General features: G+C 50.6%; 1 protein-coding gene across 1 annotated transcript in view; it reads right to left on the bottom strand.

Moving 5' to 3' along the window:
• Window positions 1-1,858: 1,858 nt before the first annotated feature.
• Window positions 1,859-23,702, bottom strand: part of Samm50 (SAMM50 sorting and assembly machinery component) — a 24,626-nt gene continuing 2,782 nt past the window's right edge. The window contains exons 2-15 of the mRNA XM_028788727.1: window positions 22,310-22,420; window positions 20,792-20,893; window positions 19,086-19,173; window positions 17,582-17,688; window positions 17,053-17,183; window positions 16,784-16,871; window positions 14,982-15,110; window positions 14,485-14,556; window positions 13,228-13,314; window positions 10,217-10,287; window positions 8,073-8,140; window positions 5,573-5,719; window positions 5,041-5,182; window positions 1,859-2,036 (exon numbers count right to left, since the gene is read on the bottom strand). Of these exons, the coding sequence (XP_028644560.1) occupies window positions 1,991-2,036; window positions 5,041-5,182; window positions 5,573-5,719; window positions 8,073-8,140; window positions 10,217-10,287; window positions 13,228-13,314; window positions 14,485-14,556; window positions 14,982-15,110; window positions 16,784-16,871; window positions 17,053-17,183; window positions 17,582-17,688; window positions 19,086-19,173; window positions 20,792-20,893; window positions 22,310-22,420 (1,389 nt within the window). The 3' untranslated portion in view covers window positions 1,859-1,990. The remainder of the gene's footprint in view (window positions 2,037-5,040; window positions 5,183-5,572; window positions 5,720-8,072; window positions 8,141-10,216; window positions 10,288-13,227; window positions 13,315-14,484; window positions 14,557-14,981; window positions 15,111-16,783; window positions 16,872-17,052; window positions 17,184-17,581; window positions 17,689-19,085; window positions 19,174-20,791; window positions 20,894-22,309; window positions 22,421-23,702) is intronic.

The raw sequence follows: 23,702 nt of genomic DNA, 5'->3' as shown, positions 1-23,702 counted from the left end.
CCTCAGGTCTGAGAACCTGACTCGTGTGTGTGTGTGTGTGTGTGTGTGTGTGTGTGTGTGTGTGTGTGTGGTGTGTGTGTGTGTGTGTCTGAGTGTAGGCTGTTCCCCAAGCCCCAAAGTCATTTAGTAAACAAAAGGCCACAGGGAGGACAGGAGTTGATCTGCATGAGACCATGGGGGTGGAGGGAGGCAGCAGACACCATGGAGTTGAGGTCCCAGGCACATCCTGTTTTCAAAGACTTCAGAGGAGGCTTAACTCTATAATACATATATTCTTTTTGTTTGTTTGTTCTGTTTTTCTGAGACAGGGTTTCTGCGTGTACCCTGGCTGTCCTGGAACTGGCTCTGTAGACCAGGCTGGCCTCTGCCTCCTGAGCAGCCTCACCACCACTGCCCAGTTTGTGTTAATTTTTCAAAACTAAGAATATCCCCAAAGGGCTGTAGTAGGTGAGCACACTGGCTGCTCTGGCAGAGGACCTGGGCTCGATTCCCAGCATCCACAGGGTGGCCCACAACCATTTTCAACTCCAATTCTGGGGGATCCAAAACCCTCTTTCTGACCTCCACAGGCACAAAGTACCCATGTGGTATACATATATACATGAATGCAAAAATACCCACATACATAAAGTAAATCTTATAAGTAAACAGAAAACTATCCCCCAAGTACCACTTACAGAGACCTTAATCAGAGTAGACAGACTCCCATGTCCCAACTCAGGACTCAGGACAGAGCTAGCCAACATACCCTCAGGCTCCATCTCCTAGCTTTCAGACAGTGGCAGAGTGACAGTACTCAGAACTGTTAGGGGTGTGCCTCAGCTGTTGCATGCTCACTCACAAAAACTGTGTCTATCCTAAACACGGCCAGACTTAACATTATCCTGAAACAATTTAGTACAACTATTTTAGTATGCTTTTTGAGATGGAGTCTTATATAGCTCAAGTTGTACTTGAACTCATGGTGATTCTCCTGCCTCAGGTTCCTGAGTGCTGGGATCCCACATATGAATCACCCCTCTGGCCCAAGCCTCTACACTGTAACCTAGAGATAACTCATGGCCTGAGGCAGCTGTGTGCATATGCTGTGTCATCGCTCTGATGTGGTGTGCACACGGGTGATCCCAGCACTTGAGGAGCTGACCTTCTCAAAGTCCTCAAGGACCCGAGACCTTGTCTCCTGCCTGCAAAAACAATCCTGTAACATTTTATATGACAGCCTCGAGTATCTGTGGATACTGGCATCCAAGCAGGGAAAGGCGTGGCTTCGATTGGGTCCCCCTTTAAAGACTGAGAGATCACAACCACATGAAGCCCGAGAGAGCAAGAAAGGAGCCGGTGGCAGACAGAGCTGCATGCTCACCAGCTAGCCTTGAAATACAGTTATCTGGTCCATCTGGGGACCTGATGCTATCAAAAACATCCTTAAAAGAGAACAAGGGCAGAAGTCTGGCCTGCCAGCTCTGAAGAGGGAGCATGGGTGTCTTTAGAAGTCAGTCTTGCCCAGAAGCACCTGAGCCATGGACCAGCTGGACATCTCAGTTTCCTGCAAGACGATAGCTGTGCAGCCTGAGTCACAAGTGACGGGCAGGAGCAGCCATGCTATCAGCTGACAGTGCACTTCCTGTCTGCCTTGGAATCCTAGCATCACACCAGCACTAGCAGGTCATGCTGCACTGAGGTAACTGCGATCCCAACAGTAGACTCTAGGAGTCTACAAGGAAAAGGCTCTTGGGAGAGGTCACCTGAAAGCCCTTAGGTCCAGGACTGCGCAGGTCAGACTGTCACATGTCCTCAAGAAAAGTAGGTGTCCATAAAGACGCATGGCCTGAAAAACAGACCACATCCAGGACAAAGCTGAGTGTTTAAAATTTATTGACGTGATTTCCCATAAGAATTACGGCCCAGAAGCATTCAACTGTGTCACCTCCAAATAGGCATGTACCCTGGGAGACTCCCGATGTTCATCCAAGCTGCTCCTGGACTCAAGTTACAGGAATCGAATTCCAGCTCCAAACTGGACACCATCACAAATCCTAAAAAGAAAAAGAGAGGTCAACAGGGTACTCCCTATATCATCAAGAGGCTCTGTAGCTACCACAGTTCCCTGGGCTAATAAGAATTAGCCCCTGGAGAAAGCCGAAAAGAAAGAAATAGAGCCTAAGACCCTCTTGCTCCATCCCACCCAAAGGTACATTGTCCTGGTGTCAGGACGGGAAGTAGAACCAGGAGGCCCACATGTTGGAGCTAGCCCAGAATTCAATATTGTCCTGGGCCTCACAATGACCCAGCAACCTAGCCTCAGAGAGTCCAGCCACCAGCCAGCCCTGTTTCTGACCCATGATGACACAGTGACCACAGGTGTGCTCTCTGGAGAGCTTAGCTCTAGGGTGTCCTGTGTGGGCCTTCTCAGGATTGGCTGCAGGCACCAAACACCCAGTTCTGAGTGCTGTGCCCCACTGGCATGTCGAGACACAGGTAAATGGCAGTGGTCACACTGCCCTGCTGGGGAGCCCTCCTGATTGGAGGAAAGCTGTCCCCCTGAAGGCTGAGGATCTCCTGTGTACCTGTGCCCTCAGCCTGGGCCTACGCAGCCAGTTTCATATTCTAAAATATGAAACTGATCCACAAAAGGGACCACAGCTGCTTTAGAGAAACCCCCAGAGAAGCTTCTTCAGAGAACACCCAGCCCTGCTACCACAACTGTAAACAACTCAAAGATGCTTGTACTGTGACACACATAGCACAGAGCAATGCCTGTGATGAGTATTCGAGGTAGCACCCAGAGTTACAGGACCGGGACCCTTCAGTCCTCTGCAGACCCTGCTGGCCTCCTTGGCTTCTACCCCTAGGCCAGGTGCAGGCTGCCTTCCTGGCCCATGGTGCCAGTGCTCACCCGTATATCAGCCCCAGCAAGGGTCATCAGAAAAGTCCACTGATGCCTGCTCTTAACCCTCAAAGCTCTTCATCCTGGGTGGTGTGCTAGGTGTGGGGAATAGCTCTCATGGGCCCGAACAGAGCCCTTGACAGGCACTGAGAGGAAGACACCAATGCGGCTGAAGAGAGAGGTGAGGCGGGGGAGAGCGGGAGGAGGCACACTTGTGAGCAGCCATTCCCCCCGAGGCCCCAGCAAGCCCACATTCTCTGTCCCATGCTACACCCTCCCCCAGGACAGCTGTTCCCACAGTCAGGATGCCCTCCTCAGCTGCAGGGATGGTGTCCTTCCTACAGCTCAAGGAGCGGCTGAAGCAGCCTGACTCACCGCACCGGGTCTCCAGAGACCTAGTCTGAGGAGTCACGCTGTGACAGAACACTCAGGTCCCAGAGAAGACTGCGCCAGAAATCATTCAGGACAGAAGTCAGAACACTTCAAACTGCCACCCTTTTGTAAAGGCCGTAGATCACAGATCACCTGGTTTAACCCTGGGGGTGAGGCTACGGACACTGTTCACCTGCCAACTTCCTAATTTTACAAACTAGATAACATTGAGGTCATTTCCCTCAAATGTTATCAAATTCCACTCTTGCCCACAAAGCTGCAAACCAAACCACACTAGGGAAGTTACTTCGATGTCAAGGCTGACACTGGACAGCCTTCACTACCCACAGCAAACACCAGCCTGCCACCATCACAACGGCAAACAGCGACCAGGCAAACCCTGGCCAGGGTCTTCCCCTACTTCAGCACAGCAGACTTCTTCCTTCTGAAGGCTATGTTCTCAATTTTTGAAACATGGTTCTCGGATTTAACTAAGAGAGAGGCGCAGCTGAAGGGTCCTGAGCTGTAAAGAACACTTGCTAAAGGGCCAATTAACAAGAAGCTCAAAAGCAAAGGAACTGCTTGTGCACACTGCCATCCTGTGGCTGCTGTCAGTATTACAGCAGCATAAGCCACACGAGGTGAGCGTTCAGAGATAGCGGCAACTGCTGTTGGCACTGGAGCCCAACACATCCCAAAGTACATGTCCTGTCCCCAACACAGTCTGTGAAGGCAGCTGGCCATAGCTCTGACCCAGCTCCACCTACGTGGTAGCTGCACAGACAGAGCTAACCCAGGCTGAAGGCTGAGGCAGCTCTTGAGAAGGCATCTACTGTGTACCAGGGACCGACTGTGCAGCAGGGACCTGGGGACATCCACCCTCCTCTCCTCACTGCACTGTGAAATCAGCAATGTGGCATGTCAGACTGCAGGCAGCAGGCGTGGTGGACAGAGGACACTAAGAGACAAGAGGAGTAGGCCAGTACAACACAGCAGTGATGGGAGTGACAGGCACCGCCGCCAGACCACACAAGAGCAGAGCGCTGCCTGTCCAAGCCTTCTATTCTCTGCATGGGAAACGACCCAGAGTAGCTACGGAACCTATTCCAGGCCCTACCACGAGGCAAGGTGACATCTGGCCTGTGGCCCCTAGGAACTATCTATCTTGGAATGGGCCCTGTGAGAGGTTGTGAGCTTCTGTAGAGTACCCAGGCGCTTGCACTGCCTCCCTGTCCGCAGGTAGCCCCATGGAAGCCGGCACAGTGGCCCGGCATCAGCCTCCGGCCAGCATGTCCTGACTTCTGACTTCCAGAGCTGTATCATTAAAGTTTCCTGCTCATATAAATCCCTCTGGGTCTCCAGACAAGGCCTACAAGGTAATGTAAGAGATGGGGGTCTCTCTATAACCCTGAATGGCCCTGGGCCTAACCCACCCGTGGAGCACGACCACTGCTCCATCCATGTTCGTGGGTAGAGTCCTCCGGCCCACAGCAAAGCTGTGGCCAGCCCCAGGCCAGTGTTGGCACAGGGAAGCTCTCTCCTGCTTTACACCTCCAGCAAGCAGGGTCAGGACTTCCCACTGGTGCACTCCCAAGTCAGAGCTGCAGTGCTCCAGGGAAGCAGTGGTCATCTCCCTCTCCCCTCCAACTAAGAGAGCTCCACCGAGGACACATGCTCTTGTGTTTTAGTTGACAATCCAGTCTCTCACTGAAGTGACCATCCCGGAACAAACTGCAACAGAAGCTCCACAGAGCTGCAGAGCTGACAGCGGCCCCACACACCTGTCACCCCGCTGCACACCCATAGGAATGCAGTAGTTCAGCTCCAGCCGAGCGATGTTGCCAAGTCGGAGGACGATGCCTGCTCCATAGGACCAGCGGATGCATTCAGCTAGCTTCCGGATGTGGGCTCTGGGGCCCTCACCTGAAACAGCAAAGCTGGTGAGCAGATGTGTGGCTCCCTCCCTGGCAGGGCCCCTTACAGCTGGATCTAGCTAGTGAAGACAGGTATGGGGCTGGTATCTGCACCCCACTCTCCCAGAGACAGCTGAAGGCTTCAGTTCTCTGGGTCTGGCTGCCCTGCCCCCCTTTGTCTAGAAGAGCAGCTGGGAGGCACTTACCATGCCTCTGAGCCCAAGACACGTGCTCTGTGAGCATCCTCCAGACAGAGCTGTGCTGAGCACTGGGCCCTAATGACACCGGCAGCACTTGACGCTTGTTTGTGGGGTAAGACGCAGCCTCCTCTTTATATAATGGCATCATAAGGGACAGCACCATCCTGTGTCAGGAGGACACACGGCCGGGGTAGACTCACCATAGTTGAGGTTGCACAGGTTGCCCGCATTGAGGAAAAAGTGAGTTCTGAAAAGCTCTCCGAAGCCACCCTGGCCTGGCCGGAAGGGCAGTGGGGTGTAGAGGTGCAGGCCCCCGGCCCAGTACGCCTCCCCGCCCAGGTAATCTCCTACAGAAAGAACATAGAATCTGCTGACTCAGCACTTAGAGTTCCTGCTTTCAGTTCTGCTCCACAAACTATGAGGGCAAGCCCGGCCTCCCTGCTTTTCAGGGTCCTTCCTTAACGCTGCCACAGCTGAGGAGCCAGGGAACCACAAAGGAACAGGCTGCTGCCTGCCCTGTCTACAGGGCCAGGAGTGAAAGAGCAACCTGCTCCTCCTCTACCAGTGGCCACACAGCCTCCCTGATTTCACCATCGAGACGGTGTCTGAGTCTACACTTCTGGAGCTGCCAGAACCCAAGCTTTCAACCCAAACCCCTGGTTTCAATGATGAAGGCCAGGCCTGGAGAAAAGCTCCTTTCGGAGTCAGTCACTGGCTCAAGTTACCCAGGAGAGGGAAACTGCTGGGGCAGCTTTCTTATCTGAGCCAGCAGCCTGTGGCTACTCCACTCCCATACTCAGGGAGGGGAGTGTCTGGCCTCTGTAGCCTTGCCCTCCTCCCTTTCCACTGCCCCTCCGGGGCTCTGCTAAGTGGCTACCCTCCCTGCCTCTGGGCTCCTGCTCGGAAGGCAGAAAGCTTCAGTTCTCTTAATTCCATGTTGGTCACCAACAGGGAAGGGATGTAAGAAAACAGAAAGGCAAGGGTTTCTGGGAGACTGCTAAGCAGTACAGCATGTGTGAATGTGGGCAGCACGAGGGCTGTGAACCTTGTGGAACCTAGGGGATACCAGCTGAGCAGCCCTGTGAAATGCTGCTGTCAATCTACCAATGTATTCCAGATGCATCCTGTGTCACTTTGGAGATGTGTATGAGAGCTGGAGGGGTGACTCCTGTTAAAGCCTAGGCTCACGGCCAAAAATTTCTATGACAGCCAAGCCATTGGTGCTACACACCTTTCATCCCAGCACTCAGGAAGCAGAGGAAGAGAAACTATGAGTTTGAGGCTAGCCTGGTCTACAGAGTGAGTTCCAGGATAGCCAGGGCTAAAACATCAAAAAAAAAAAAATATATATATATGTGTGTGTGTGTGTGTGTGTGTCAGCATGTATGTCTTTGTGCACCGCGAGTGGGGTGACTACAGAGACCAGAGGAAGACAATCAGACCCCAGAACTGGAGATACAGATGGTTGTGATCTACTAGGTGGGTGCTATACAGGTCATCTGGAACAGTCAGTGCTTGTAACTGCTGAGCTGTCTCTCCAGCCTCTCATTTGTCATTTGCATCTAAACAAAACAGGGCTAAATTTAACCTACTTCTACCATTCCTGAAAGTAACTGAGTAGCAAATCTGTAGCTGCTTCATTTTCATTACTTTTTATTTGTTTTTAACTCTCTGAGAGCTAAAATTTTACTTGGCATGCCTGATTTGAAATCAATGTGCAAATGTTTTCGGGCCCAGAAAAGGATAGGAACCCCACAGGAAGTCAACAGAGTCAACTAACCTGGACCCTTGGGGTTCTCAGAGACTGAACCACCAACCAAAGAGCATACAAGGGGTGGACCTACCCCTCAACCCCCAACACCTGTGTAGCAGATGTGCAGCTTGGTCTTCACGAGGGTCCTGAACAAGTGGAGCGGGGGCTATCCCAAAAGCTGTTGCCTGTCTGTGGGATATGTTCCTCTAGCTGGGTGCCTTGTCTGGCCTCAGTGGGAGAGGATGTGCTTAGCCTCAAAGAGAGTTAAAGTGCCAGGGTGGGGGGCATACCCAGTGGGGCACCCATCCGCTCAGAGATGGGGAGGAGAGATAGGGGAAGGATTGTGGGAGGGGATGACTGGGATGGGGGCAGTGAGCAGGATGTAAAATGAATAAGTAAAAAAAAAAAATAGAAGATTTTATATTATCTTGGCAAAAAAATAAAAATACTAAAAAGTGAAGGAAAATATTCATCAATAAAATTTAAATTGTATAAAAAAAGCAGATGTTTTCAGGATAACTTCTGAACTCAGATTACAGCAATAGTAGATAGAGATACTGTCTGTTTAAAACAAACAACAAATGTTAAGAAGTCACCTTATCCACAGTCACAGAGCTATAGCTTCTACCTGGTGAGACAAATTATCCCGCAAACCTGCAAATGTCTCTGGGAGCAAAGACATGGCAGATGAAGCCTGCTGAGTCTTCAGAGAAGTGGATACATCGTAGGGCACAGGGCTACTTGGATTGCTGGGTTTTGAGCAAAGGTTGCCCACAAAGAGCAGGAGCTGGCATGGCCGCTCAAAATGGTCCTATTCTTACACACAATGAATGGAAGTCCTGATGCTTGCACTGTTGCAAACTGCTATTCCCATTGCCCCGCCCCTCACAGATGGCAGCCCATAGAGGAGGAAAGGACTGCAAGTCTCCAAGTCTTAGCTCACTGACCTTCACTCTGGGGTCCAATGCTGTGCATGCTAAATCCTCGGACACTCGTGGGGCCTCCCAGGTAAAACCTGCAGCAAAGTGACAGGTGTCATTTCATTAGGTAAAGATCCACAAGACCCACAGTAAGTGAGGCAGCAGCAGGGTCACAGCTGGTTTGTATAGCATAGTCTGCACACAGCAGAACACCAAGAGAGGGGAGGAAAGAGAGCATGTAACACCTACCGAAATCTACCTGGAACCCAACAGCAGCTCCTTCTGGAGATATGAGCGATCAGACACAACAAAGACACTTAGAGGAAGGTGAATGAGGACCATCCCTTATAAAGGGAGGCAGCTGTCTAAGAGACCCGCCATGAGGTTCACTCCCAACCACATGTGCCAACCACACAGCCTCCCAGCCACACTGGGTTAGAAGGCAGGTCCAGAGGGGCCAGGAGACACCAGACACAAACAGACCACATGAGTGTTACTTTGGTTTTCTACAATGAATTCTACTGCATTCTAACTGCTAAGGATAGAACCAGGGCTTCCCTGAAGGTTAGTCAACTTCCTCATAACCTTAACCTCCTGCAACGCTTTTTAATTGAGGGAGAATGTTCTAATTTTTTACGTATGCCTTTATCTGTATCAACCTATATCCATCACTATCTATATAGATATATTTTAGAAAAGGCCTCAAACTCAAGACAGAGCTGCCTCTGCTCTCCCAAGTGGTGGGATAAGGATGCAAGACCCCTCCTAGCTGGGTTTAATTTTCAATGGTCATCCATATGAAAAGCTATTCTGAGCCTTGGGAGAGCGGTCCAATAGGTTTCGACAACACATAGGGAGCAAGGCCCCTGCTACTCATACAAACTTGGGAGAGCTCAGAAACCCATAAATACTTTTACTGTCTGACTGCTAAGCAAAGCTTTCCTGCATGGTCTGCTGGCATTAATTAATAATACATGCAAACAGTAAGGTCTGTTCTCGGGTGGTTTCTTAAAGGTTTATTTATTTTTATTTTATGTGTATGCGTGTTCTGTCTACATGTTTGTTTGTGTACATGTATGGCTGGTGCCGGAGGAAACCAGAAGAGGGCCTTGATCTCCTGGAACTGGAGTTATATGTTGTGATCTCCCATGTGGGGTCTAGATCCCTGGCACACACAGGAACCAGATGCATAACATCCAATTGCAATCCCTGCACTCCTATAGTGAGATGGGAGGTGGACAGTCGCCTGGAAGGCCGCGCCAGCCAGGTGCGGCACAGTAGCAAAATCAAGAGACCTTGACTCAAAATAAGGTGGAAGATGAGAACCAACCTCCACATATGTACCATGGCATATGTGAACCTGCACACATGTATGCACTCATGCGTACACACACACTCACGCACAAAACGTTACTTTTAAAGACTTTCTCATGACTCAGTGAACAATCAAATCACTCTTTGATCTCTTTATAACATTTAACAATTGGGAAGACAAGTTTCATATAAAACACAGCATGTAAGACACAGCTCACTCTCTGTATATAAGCACACTCCTACCTGACCAAAAGGAGCAGACCAGAGTGAGGCAGGCTTACCCTCCGGGAGGACTAAGCACCCTACTTTTTAAACATGCCTTTATTTTCAATTCTATAAGTACTAACCAAATTCTTTCATAATAATTAAAAAAAAAAAAAGAAAAAGAGGAAAATTTTTTTTTTATTTTTCGAGACATTTTCTCTGTACAGTTCTGGCTTTGCCTCTCAAGTGCTGGGATTAAAGGTGTGCACTATCATGCTTGGCTGAGAAAAATGTTAATACAATAAAGTTTCACAACAAAAAGCAACAAAGTAGGGCTGGAGAGATGGCTCAGCAGTTAAGAGCACTGACTGCTCTTCCAGAGGACCTGAGTTTAAATTCCAGCAACTGCATGGTGGCTCACAACCATCTGTAATGGGATCTGACGCCTTCTTCTGGGCATCACTGTGACACTGTACACAATAAAATAAATAAATCTTAAAAAAAAAAAAAGAAAAGCAACAAAGTCTAAGTACTGGGTACTTCAAATCTCATTCCACATGAAAATCCAGAGCACTGTGAATACTGCTCCCTCTGTAAAAACAAAACCACCCAGAGTCCCAGAGGATGCTGTGGGGAGCTTCTGCCGCACTGACCTGTCAGCAATGCTGGATGGCTTGTCACCGATGGGCACCAGCATTCCACCCCAGAGAGATGTGGAGAACACCTGTGCAAGGGCAAATACAAATACAGTGTTTCTTTCTGTCTCCGTGAGAGCCAGCAGGAAACTGGTTCTACTCTGCATGCCTTTGAATGCCCTTGGCATGCACAGTAGAGCAACAGCAGGGCCATAGGGGACCAGGGGCAGTGAGGTTGAAGAACTCAGTCAGAGGCCACTTTAAACTCCATCAAAGTCACACAGAAGTGCAGCAAGGACTTAGCTTGCATTCCTGCCAGGACAAAACCCTCTTGCATGAGAAGTCAGGCCCACAGGACTGATAGAGGACAGCCAGAACACTAGATATGAGATCCTACAACTGCTCAGACCCCAAAACGTGAGGGGACTGTGTATGCGCCCCTCAGGCTGAAGGTCTATATGAGCTACACCACTCCCACAGTCATACAGTGTAGAGACCTCATGTGTTGGACTGGCCAGTCCTTATAAACTCCATAGTTGCTCAGAGGGTCTTTTTCTAGATGCTTTCGTGGGAAGGGCTAAAGAAGGAAGAGAGTGGGCAGAGCCACACAACACACAGGACAGTCCTCACATGGCAATAATGGGGTGACATCTCCCAACTTCACCATTGTCTAATGCACACTCATGTGCCCATCTGTCTGTATGGCATTCTGGAAGCCACACACATGGTAAGGTCACCTTTGTAGTATACTTTGGAAGGCTAAGGGAAGGCCTCTAGTCTGAAGGCTGGCCAGACTGAGCTAGCTTTTTAGCAGGACACCACCCTTCAGACATTTTCAACTAACATTAAGTTTCCTAGGAAGTGCCACCATTGGGAAGTCTACTTGGACATTTCCGACACTGGGCCCAGTGATGACAGTGGGGGCTGATGGGGAGGTGGGAGATGGGACGTATGCTCTGACTGCTCATGGAGATGATTCCACTCCTGATCCTCCTCTGGGATGAGGCCTGTCTCTGCTTCTTAGAGACAAGGACCTCAGCAGACTCGCACCCCTCCCCCAGCTCTTCCTGAACACACCACTAGCTCCGGCCTGGAAGGCAGCTCGCTGTGCTCCTGAGAAGAACCAGGTCCCGGCTTTACTTCCTTCTCGCCCCACACCTGCTCCTACTCAGAGGCATCTACACTCCATGTTCCCACCAGCAGAGAAGGTCCCAGTTCCTTCCTGCCAGAGCCAAACCTCCTGAGCCCTCGACCCTCTTCCTGTCCACTCATCCTACCATTCACCTATCTATTCATTCTGTTACCCACCCTTTTGTTTGTCTGTCCATCCATCCATCCATCCATCCACCCACCCACCCACCCACCCTCCTTACCCAGCCCCACCCCCTCACTGCTCCTGGATGCCTCAAAGGAGCCATTCTGCTGGGTTTGTTCCCAGTTCTCTCCTTTCCATCTCTCTATCTATCTCTCTCTCTCTCTCTCTTTTTTTTTTTTTTTTTTTTGGTTTTTCAAGACAAGGTTTCTCTGTGTAGCCCTGGCTGTCCTGGAACTCACTCTGTAGACCAGGCTAGCCTCGAACTCTCAAACTCAGAAATCCGCCTGCCTCTGCCTCCCAAGTGCTGGCATTAAAGGTGTGCGCCACCACCGCCCGGCCTCCTCTCCATCTCTTAAAATAAGCATTTTATTTTCAAGTGGCCTCAGGTTGTCAGAGGTACAGTCCAGCTCCCAGGGTTCTTCCACAGCTGGCCTCACGTCAAAGCTGAGGGGCCACCCTGCTCCTCACTGCCTGATGAACTCAGACACTAACTGCTCTGAAGCCTCTCCTCCTGTCAGGTGGATACTGCCTGCACTAAGCCTCTTCTCCACTCTCAGCCTGCCCCAACTCTGCCCGTCTCAGCCACCAGTCCTCCTGTTCTCTTTGAGTTCCACCCTTGTAGTGGTTTCAACAGGCTCATGGGTTTGAATGCTTGGCCATAGGGAATGGTACTTGTAGGAGGTGTGGCCTTATTGGAGGAAGTATGTCACCGTGGAGGCGGGCTTTGAGGTCCTAGAAGTTTAAGATATGTCCAGTGTGGTACAGAGTCTCCTGCTGCTGCCTGCAGATCAAGATGTAGAACTCTCTGCTCCTCCACCACCAAGTCTGCCTGCAAGCTGCCTTGCTTCCTGCCATGATGATAACGAACTAAAATCTCTGAAAACTGTGAGCCAGCCCCAAATTAAACGTTTTCTTTATAAGAGTTGCTGTCACAGAGTCTCATCACAGCAATGACACCCTAACTAAGACAACCCCCTTACTCCCACCTCTTGATATAAGCACCTAGACTGTCTGGCAGCCAGGGCGCAGGTGGGTGAGCACACAAATGGGTGGGTAAGAGAATGATTAGATACTATGTGGATGGAAGAAGGATGCGTAGACAGGTGGGTGGACCCATGTGTAGACAGATGAGTGGGTAGGTGGCAAATGGTCTTCTACAGAATACGTACAGTAGAGCCCCCCCTCCAACCCCCAGGCCGGAAGATAAGAGAAGGTGGCTGGAGACATGCCTGTGCCAAACTCCTAAAAACCTGGAGCAGGAGGCCACATGGACGATAACAAAAGGACGTTACAGCAGCAGGAGGCAGGTGAAGAACACAACAGGTGCCTGTGAAGGAAGAGCCCCACCCCTCTGACAGAGCCTGTGAGCGGGTGGGTGGAGGGGCGCTACTCTAGAGTACAAGCTCACTGGGAAGCAGTGGGTACGGTGTGGGTAGGGGAGCTTGGCTGGGGGATAGGGGGAAAGGGCACGGGGAAATCAGAGCATGGCTCCACACCACAGGCAGGGGCAGCAGAGTCTGAGCAGTGCCAGCAGAGAGGAAAGGATGATGGAATTCTGCGGTACCTTAGAGTGAGAACCCAGTGCAGCCTGACAGGCCACACACATGCTGACTGGAGGGCCTTAAGTCCTATGGGTTAAAGCACCATAGCACTGGGCTAATGCCAGTGCTCTGGGCTCAGGGTTCCACAGGCACAGCGTAGGCCGCAGACTCACCGAATCCAACGCGAGCGGCTTATTCAGCTGAAGCTCAAAGTCTTCTTTGATGAAACTCACATCCCCTCCCGTGTAGCCTGCCAGCTCCTGGGGAAGAAGCCACAGATCATAGGGACACAGGGGATACGACGTACTACCTTCCCCACGAAATGACAGTGTTGCTGTCCGTGCCTGTCTGAAGGCACTGGCCTGCTCAGCATCTGAAGAGTGAGCTGCTTTCATGACAGGAACATTTTACATAAAAATCTTACCACTAATCACTCCCCTAAAAATGAAGATTGGGCACTGTCCTGGCTGGTTTTGTCAACTTGACAAAAGTTAGTCATCAGAGAGGAAGGAGGCTCAGTTGAGGAAATGCCTCCATGAGATCCAGCTGTGAGACATTTTCTTAACTAGTGATCAATGCGGGAGGGCATAGCTCATGGTGGGTGGGGCCATCCCTGGGCTGGTGGTCCTGGGTTCTATAAGAAAGCACGCTCAGCAAGCCATAAGGAGCAAGCCAGTAAGCAGCACCCTTCCATGGCCTCTGCATCAGCTCCTGCCTCTGGTTTTCTTGTGTCCAGATTCCTGCCCTGTGTGAGTTCCAGTCCTGACTTCCTTTGGTGATGAACAGCAATACAGAAGTGTAAGCTAAATAAACCCCTTCCTCCCCAACTTGCTTTTTTATCATGGTGTTTCGTCACAGCCATAGAAACCCTGAATAAGACAGGCACCCCAGGGTCCTGCTCACCACAAGCACTACAAGCAGCAGGGTGGACCACCACAGCCACAGTGTCACCCAGGTCCCCCACACCTGCAGGCCAGCTGACCATATCACCTCTAAGGCACTAACCCTGCTTCCCACAGGCACCAGCACCAGCTCTGCCCTCAACTGGCCTTGCAGGCCTCTGCATGACAGTCTTGCCTACTGTTGGTCCTCCAACTCTGTTCCTACTGTCGTGTGACACCACCAAAGAAGCTGCCATGTCAACCACTGTGGCCTTGGGGGAAGACACAAGATAAACTGCAAGGAACGAGGGCCGATTCTGAGGCCAGCAGCCCTAAGAGTGGAGTCAGCAACCCTTGTAGGCAATTCTAGAGTGGTTTTTCCTATCTGTGATGGTGTGATGGAACCCAGGGCCTCCCTTAGGTGGCTCAGTAGACGAGTGCACTAGTGTCACACACTACTGGATGAGTTTGCAAACTCCAGGCAAAGCATTGTGTTAACCTGTGCACAGTGCACCGGCTCCCCAGTGAGGAGCTGTGGTGAGACGCTACCTGGTTGACTTTGAGCAAGGCCCCTCTTCTTGGCAAGATAGATGAATTCCGAGAGTCGATGACCATGGCGTGCTGAAAGAAATGAGTGCAAGGCATTCTCATTTTCACGGCCGGCAGCTCCAAGGACAGTAACACTTGTTGTGCACTGAGGTCTGGGCTGTGCTCATCATGCCCACAGCCCTGTGCCTGTCCCTGTTCTCTCAGGACAGCTTAAAGTTGAGATGGCACACCAAGCGGCACCAGAGAGTGTCCCACCGACGCCGACCAGCTTCGTTCCCTCAGAGAGCCCAGCAGCCACCCTAGTCACTGCATTTCATTTAATCTCTGTTTGCACTGATGTTACCTAACAAAACTATTAAGAGGCAGTAGATGTGGAGCTAGAGGCCATTGTCCCAACCACCCAGTCTCACTGGCACCTCAGCCAGCCTCACTTCAGCAGAGACTGGCCAATGGGTCACAGGGCTGTCAACACACTCCACACAGAGAGCAAGTCCTACCGAGAGAGACGACTTCAACGAGTGTCCGCTTTCCTTCCGCACAGCAAACGACGCAGTCCTCGAGAGGCAGCCCAGCTCCCGCCACACACCCTCCCACTTGACAGTGTGACTAGTCTTCCACAGTGGAAACTGTAACAACACGGAAGGAAGCCTTGTTCTGCTCCGTCCATACTGGAACAAGCTGATGTAAACCATCCTTTAAATTGGGCATCTCTGAGGAACACACTTGATAATCTCTTTCCTCAGCACCAGGGACGATCAGGCCAGTGCTGGCAAGTGATCTTCCCCCAGCCTCAGGCCCAGCCTGAAGACAACAATTTTAAATGAGAGGAACTAGGGAAGGAGGAGGAACAGAAGAGAACTCATATAGGCAGAGGGGAAGGACTGTAAACTGAGTCAGAGCAGTGCTGTTCTGAGCTGCCGGTGAAGGAACAGGACCATACCCAAAAGCTGGGAGTGACTCTGTCAACAGCGGGTATCAGTCTCATCACAGTAAGACACACACGACATGGCACACCCACCCAGCCCCCATGGCTAGCTCAAGGCAGGCCCAGTGAACTTTCACTTGGATTGCATCAGACCCAGAAGAATGAGAAGACCAAGCCACATGGGGCCAAGGGTTTTCTTTCCACAGTCAAAGGGAACAAAGGCCAGGTCCAAGGAACCCAACCTCCTGCCTCTCAGCAGGTTTGCCCAACAGCCTGACCCACAGCCTGCCCTAGACTCTAGCTCAGAACACCATTCTCTCTGAATGTCATGATGTCAGGGAGCTCTGAGACTAGCCGTGACTTCACTAGCAAAGACACCTGGTGCCAAGCTCCCCAGAGAGCTCTGCAGTCAGAAGGCCTGGAGGAAAGCACAAGGCCACTGAGGATGAGGAGACACCCAACTGGAGCCCAGGCCACACCCTTGGTGTGCAGGAGTGTGGCCCAAAAGTGTCCACCTCAGCACACAGGGACAGTGTACAGGCCTGCGGAGCCTACAGAGAGTCAGGGAGCAGCAGTCACTCTGCATGAGGGCCCCAAGACTCATGTTTCCTCAGATGCCTACAGAAAGTGAAGCTTCCCAATTAACTTCTTCTTTTTTTTTTTTTTTTTTTTGGTTTTTCGAGTCAGGGTTTCTCTGTGTAGCCCTGACTGTCCTGGAACTCACTCTGTAGACCAGGCTGGCCTCGAACTCAGAAATCCGCCTGCCTCTGCCTCCCAAGTGCTGGGATTAAAGGCGTGCACCACCACTGCCCGGCCCCAATTAACTTCTTTTCATGGACATAGGGCAGCTCTTAGAAAGCAAGCCACTTCCATAGGGCACTACACTGCTGTTTCCAGTGAGTGACTGTCAGGACTCACAGGGCAGGTGGCACAGCCTGACAGTGCCCAGTTACACTTAGGGCGACCTGAGACACAGCTGCCTTAAAGGCTGCACGCTGCATGTCTGTCCCCAGTGCACCCTCACCACCCCACCCCACTCCACACTCCAGCTCCTTTCACACCTATTGTCCCAGGTGGAAAGCACCGTGCTTGACTCTTTCAGGGTGTGCTCTTTGAAAAGATTAATAAAAGGGGATACCAAGGAGAAAGATGAGAGAAAGCACTGAGTGCCAGTCAGTCAGGAGCACAGATGCCACATGACCAGTGTGGATGCCAGCTCACTCCTTCCCCTGGTTACCTGCACCAGCTAGGGAGGAGGAGCTACAGAGAAGGCCACCAGGTGGTAACGTGTGCATTCACCCACTCATTTCCCTCCCTTGTCAATAATAAATTCACTGTCTGTGTACCCCCTACCCCCAGACCTAGGGTACTCACACTGTACTCAGCAGACACTCCTCTGTCTGTCTCCCGAAGTGAGCTCCAGGGGAACTGCCCAGTAACTTTATATAAGTTTACGGAGAAACTAGGAGGCAATGGGACAGAGCTTTAACAGTGAGTCACAGGGCTTGCACACAGCTAAACAACAGGCCCATCAGACTACCCGGGGGCTCATCCTCAGGACAGTGGCCTCATTTCACACTCCAGCCATCTACGTTAACATTCACACCAGGCGAGGGAGCGCAGGGACCTGCTCGGCTTCCTACTTTCTGTCGAAGTTCCCAGGCTGTGGCTTGAAGAACGACAGGCCGTAGGAGGTTTCTTTGGTTCCATAAGAGAACTGGAAAGTCACTTTCTCTGCACGTCCCAGAAGGTTGGGGAGTTTGAGGCCGAGTACCTAAGGGAGGGAAAGGATGAAGCCGGCAGGCACTGGACCAGTGTGAACAGGCTTTGTCTCTCACAGCACCCCACAAGGCTGACCAGGTGGAAGATGGCCACACTGAGCACCTGGGAAGCTGGAAGGCAGAGGTCTCCTGCCCCAACCCAAACCTCCCGACCAGAGCGCAGCGGAGTGTAAACAAGAGCATCCGCACGCCCGTCTGTCCAGGTACAAGGGTTATTACTGCTACACATGGCCTCCGGCTCACACTGACAGTTCTAGGGAGGCGGAAGGAAAACTGAACATCACACCAAGTCCATAAGCCGGCAGGTTCCAGAGCAACTCCCTGCCTCTCCAACAGGCACATCTCAGAGCTCACACTCAGAGCTCTAGACAGCGATGGAGCCATGCCCTACCATACTGCCTTCGTTGTTTCCGACCATGGTGTTGTAACTGCCCGTCAGTCTCCTCAGCTCCGTCACTTCAAAGGTGACATCTAATCCATTTGGCAGGGCATCGTCACCTAAAGAAGTAAGTAATAAAAGGCTCAGTATGGCTTGGAGGTAAAGGTACAATGCCTGCCAGGCTGGGTTCAAGTCCCAGGACCTACTGACTCCTGGAATTTGTCCTCTGAGTACCACATACATATCTACACACATACACATACTTGCACACATACATGCATACACACAAAACAAAACAGACCACTAAACCTAACACCAACTCCACTCCCTGTGCTGAAAACAGCCTCAGCTGGGAATGGGCCTACCACTCAGGAAGTCCTTGAAAATGTTCTGAGTCCATCCAGCCAGCATGAAAGCCCGGGACTCATTTGACAGTCAGGATTTTGTAACAGTACAGCTAAAAGTCCTCCATTCAGTGGAGTGTGAGCATGGTCTGCACTGGAGGTATCTACCTCACAACCCACCAGGGCCTGGGGTACTCTCTGCAGAGTGAGGCAAACCCCTGCAGGGCTGTGGTCCCAGAGGAGGAGGTAGATCTTGCCTTCCACCCAGGACACCTGCTGGGTGTTCCTGCTATATACCTGTGGGGAAGTCCATGTGGTCTCAACAGGCTGGGGTCAGGAGGCAAAGGTTGGGGGTGGGGGGAGCCTTGGTGCTGGTCTGGTTTTTATTTGTTTGTTTGTTTTTGAGACAAGGTCTCTCAATTCAGTCCTGGCTAGCCTAGAACCCACCACGTAGACAGAACTCCCAGTCTCTGCTTCCCGAGTGCTGGGATTGAAGGTGTGTACCACAGCAGGCCTCTATTTTCAACCCTTACCCTGTGACACGTGCCACTTCAACACCTCACACTCACAAGGTTCATTCGTCACGACTGTCAAGCACACACTCATAATTACCATGCCCACAGCTTACAGCAGGGTGAGTGACACGTAGCGTGGTGTGCACAATGACGGGTTTACAAAGCCCTAGGCTAGCCTCTGCTGTCAGGGCATTCTATGGTGCAGCCAGGGTAAGAGCTGAAGTCACAGAGGAGAGGAGTTGACCAGTGCAAGGCCGTTCCAGCAGGGACTGAAGAGCGTTGAACCAAGTGCCTACAAAGGCACTGAACTGACTGGGGAGGCGGGGCAGGCCAGAGTGCTTGAACTGTATCACTCAGTATGGGTCAGAGACAAGTTGCCTAAAAGACTCAGAGCCTCCACTTCATAAGTTAATGTACTTGAACGCTCCCCAGGTGCTCCCACTCTTATCTGACTGTGCTGAGCTTCCAACAAATTAAATCCCTGGCCCCGCCCACCCCTCTGCTGCAGTGTAACCCTCAGGTGCAGCTTTTGAGACGGCTAACCCTGAGACCTGCCTGAGAAACCTTTGGGTGCACTTTGCATCTAACCAAATGGTTGCTCTGTGACCCTGGAGGCTATAGGGTGGCATCAGAGAGACACTCATCCTTGACACCTACCATGACACGTGTCGATTAAAACATCCACTTGTCTAAAAATTCCTAGGCGAAGCAGTTTTTCCCGGGCTTCATGAGATCGCCGCATTACCTGGGAGAGGGACAGACGACAGAGAGTGAGCTCTCCTAAGACACGGGAGCACTGAGAGCCACGTGACCCATAAATGCTTGCACTGAGAGTTGTGCAGCAGGAAATGTCTGTCAAGTCCCAGGAGGAAGAGGTGAACCTGACTAAGACAGCCAGCAGCCAGCACAGGGAATGAGTGCCCAGACACAGAAAAGGCCAAGGATGGACAGGAAGAAAGGTGACAGTCAGGAAGGACACTGGTGACAAAGTGACAAAGAGCTCCTGGGAATGAGCAAAAGCTGAGAACCCAAAGGAAAATAGACACATCTCTGTGATCCCAGCACTCAGAAGCTAAGGCTGGAAGAGCTAAAGATAGAGGCCAGCCTGGGCTACACAGTGAGAGGATATCTAAACAAAAATAAATAAATAAATAAATAAATAAATAAATAAGGAAAACAAACAAAACAGGAGATGAATGGTGATAGATAGATAGATAGATAGATAGGTAGATAGACAGACAGACAGACAGACAGATAGAGTATTTGAGGCTGGTGAGATGCTCAGCGAAATATGGTGTTTGTTACCAAGCCAAGTTTGATCCCAGGGACATATCCACAGATTAGAATAATGAAACCACACTCTATGTCCAATGGATGTCAAGACCTTAGGGAACATGGCTTTCAGCTCTGGAGAGTGGATCTTGACCATCCCCCTGCGGGGGTGTGGAATGATGGATCTCCTTGGAGACCAATATTCTGACCCTTGAAGTGACAGACCACATGCCCTTTGACATAGCAACGCTACTTGTACCGTGCACGCTGTGACACAACAGTAAGACGCTGAATGTACAGCCATCCATGAGAGCCAAGCACTCAGTTTAGTAATGCCCATCCACAGAGAGACACAGCAAGGACACTAAGTGTTTGCAGTAAGGCTTCCCATACATGTACTAAGAGACAGGACTGTCCTCACAATGACAAAAGAGAATGTCAGCACTCCCAGCCACCTGGGTTCACCCTCATGTTAGACACACTTGGAAGAACCAGGAGGAGCCAAAGCTGGCCTCTGGGAATGGTCGAGCTGTGGTAAGGAAGCGTGCACATTCACACTAACAAGCTCTCCACCTGTGACCACTTACACCTCTATGTAACTGTCCTAAGACAGCACCTTCAGCTTAAACGCAAACTTCTGACTGCTGTTTTGCTAACACTACTCAAAGTTAGCAAAAGGAGGAGCCAGTGGACCGAGCCACAAGGATGCCATGGATGACCTCTACTGATAGGTCAGTGTGGTCCAAAGGCAGGACAGGAGGGAGCCACAGGATGGGCAATCTCCCACTATAGCAAAGCAAAGAGTCTGTGACCAACAGAGCAAGGGCCTGGGATGTGGACAGGGTGTCCACAGAGGATCCCAAAGGGCTCAGCAGAACCCAGGGACAGCGCTGATGCTGAGAGTCAGGAAGAGTGCAGGATAGGCAGGCGGGGTGGATGGACAGGGGTAAGGACAGCTGGAAGTCATGTAAATTGTGGGAGGCTCTCTCCAGGCTTGGGTCCCTCTGCAGTGAGAGGCTGGGGGCAGGGTTGTGGGTCTTGGATTCTTCAGAAGTTATAGGCAAAGTGTGCCACACAGAGAACAAACTCACCTCGATGAGGTTTTTAGCCTTAAAAACATCTCCGATTTCACAAATGATGATGTCATCCTTAGTCCGTCCAAGTCCATCAAAATGAACATGCTGAACCACCACCTAAATGTGACAAGGGAATAGAGGTCACCACGTGTGGCACAGGAAGCAGCTTGCGACTGTAGCCAGAGGTGGGGTCTGAGACAAAGGGCAAGGTCTTCTCAAGTATAGTAACCGTCTTACTCCTGACTTCTTTCTTTTTGAACTTTTACACGTATGGGTGTTTTCTTACAGGTATGTCTGTGGAGCACGTGAGTGCCTGGTGCCTACACAGGCTGGAAGACAGCGTCAGATTCCCTGGAACTAGAGTTATAGTTGGCTACGACCTGCCATGTGGGTGCTGGATATCCAAGTCCTCTGGAAGAGCAGCACTCTTCACCTCTGAACCATCTCTCCAGCCCTGCATTCATTGTTTGTTTGTTTGTTTGTTTGTTTTGTTGTCAGTCCCTGAACTCCTATTTTAAGATTTAGCCTTTGCCAAGTATGTACTGCTTGACAATAAATGAACGAGCTCTGGCCTCTCCAGCCAAACAACCCAGGATCACCCTAACAAGCTGTGAGGCCCAACCTCCTTAACCTGGGCCACACCCAGCCTTTGGCGTGGGATGAAGAACCTTGAGAGGTCACAAGGCAGGTAAAGAATGACCTTGACTCTTCTAGGAGAAAGGAACAAACAAAAGCTGCAAAGCTGGGGCTGTAGCTCTGTGGTAGAGGGGTGCTATCTGGGATGCTATCCTCTGCTGGTAATACACCTTTAATTTCATATCTATCTATCTATCTATCTATCTATCTATCTATCTATCTATCTATACATTCAAACATATATATGTATATAAACTTAAGCATAATTTGAGTCTATCTTTGAAAACTTTTTTTTAAAGATTTATTTATGTATTTTTATATATGTGAGTACATTGTTGCTGTCTTCAGACACACCAGAAGAAGTCATTGGATCCCATTACAGATGGTTGGGAGCCACCATGTGGTTGCCGGGAATTGAACTCAGGACCTCTGGAAGAGCAGTCAGTGCTCTTTAACCACTGAGCCAAATCTCCATCCCTAAAAAACTTTTGAAATTTTATTTTATGTATGAGTGTTTATCTGCATGTACGTATTTGTACACATGTGCAAAGCTGTCAGATCTTCTAGACTCTAGAATCTAGAGCTAGAGTCACAGGTGGTTTTGAGCCACCATAATGGGTAGTGGGAACCAAACCTAGGCCATCTGAACCATCTCTCCAACCATGAAAAACCTTTCGTTCTATTTTTTCAGCAGAAACAGAATGTGTTTCCCTAAACCAGCCCCATCAAGTGTCACCCAGGAGACACCCAGGAGAACCGGAGGAACAAGGCGCTGCTGTCCTCAAGTCAAGGTTCTCTATCTGCAACTGCTGACATGTCAGCTGCTTCACTTCTCCATGGGGGCTTACCAAGAGAACATTCCAGAAACAATATCAAGATGGTCCACAGAATACTCACATCTTTGTTTTCCAGGATTTCCTGTTTCGCTTCAGGTTCAACTTCCACAAACTCAGCTTCCTCTCCCAGTGCTCCAAAGTCAGGTCCGCTCGACGGGAGGGGCTCCAGACTCTGCAAAGGATGGAGGAACTTACAGTGAAAAGGAGCCAAGCCTCCACTTAAAGGTGGTGTCACGAAATCCAGCACAGCTGCTCCACTCAGTCAGAGTGAGGAGCTGGGGACAGGATGGGACACACAAGGAAGGCCAGTGTAGGCCAACGGGCAGGTGCAGGTCGTGAGGACTGTGCTTAATAAGCAATGTTCACTGGGTAACTAGTAAGTAAAGCAAGGATTTCAAAAAACCCTTGCATATGCTTGCCAGTGGGCCAGAAAGCAGGCTCTTCACACACGCAAATGCTGGCAGTGTCTACACCACCAAGCTACACTCCTAACCTTGGTTGCTCTTTTCTTTAGTTTTCTGAGATCAGCTTTCTCCTCATAGGCCCTGTGCAGCCAAGGCTCTCCTGAGCCTGCCCCTGCTTCCAAGTGGTAATATGAACTGTCACCACCTCAGAACAACACAAAGCCAACCATGGAGCACATGCCTATAACCCCAGCCTCAGACGGCTGAAGAAGATATCCTATCACTAAATAATCACAAGAGCAACTTCCTAACAAGCTTCTGGGGGCTGGGGTTGGATGAGCAGGGCTGGGAAGACTGGAAAACGCAATTACACATACATACTACACACATAACACAGTGCTTTATCTGTGTGTACATGGACCATGTAATCTGTCCCTGTGAGCGAACACTGGGACACTTAATGGCAGAGATTTCCAAGCATCCCTGAAGTGGACGACTCAGAGCAACAATTCAAAGGACTTTCAAGAACAAGCAGACAGTATCTGGCTGCTTCCTGCAGTCAAGCCCCTCTACAGTGCTCTCAAGTACTGACATCTGCGAAGTAAGGGGACTCTGGGGCTGCCACTGCCTTCTCCTCCTCCTGGAATACTTAAAGGCTTTCTGCCACACGGAGGACCTATGGGGAGACACGCCTAGACTCCAGGCCATATAAGTCCCTTCACCATGAGGCCACGTTGGCTCCCTGCATAGTCTGAAGATCTACCTTAAATGTCTATCTTTGTAGGAGGCGAGGTACTAAGACAGGAACATAGGCCTTGAATTCACTGTAATTCTCCGGCCTCTGACTCTTGAGTGCTGCAGTTATAGGCACGAGGCACCATGCCACGCTAAATATCACCTCTGAACCATTCTGACTCTGTGTGGTTTTGTGTGTGCTTGAAATATTTATATGGAGAGAGAGAGAGAGAAAAAGAGAAAGGGGGGGGGAAGGGGGGGGGAGCCCCAGAGCCAGAGTGAGGCAGATATAGAGAGAAAGAGAGAGAGAGAGAG

Source organism: Grammomys surdaster, unplaced genomic scaffold (assembly GCF_004785775.1).
Source record: "Grammomys surdaster isolate TR1022 unplaced genomic scaffold, NIH_TR_1.0 125767, whole genome shotgun sequence".
NCBI lineage: Eukaryota > Metazoa > Chordata > Mammalia > Rodentia > Muridae > Grammomys > Grammomys surdaster.
This window is presented reverse-complemented; position numbering and strand designations above follow the sequence as displayed.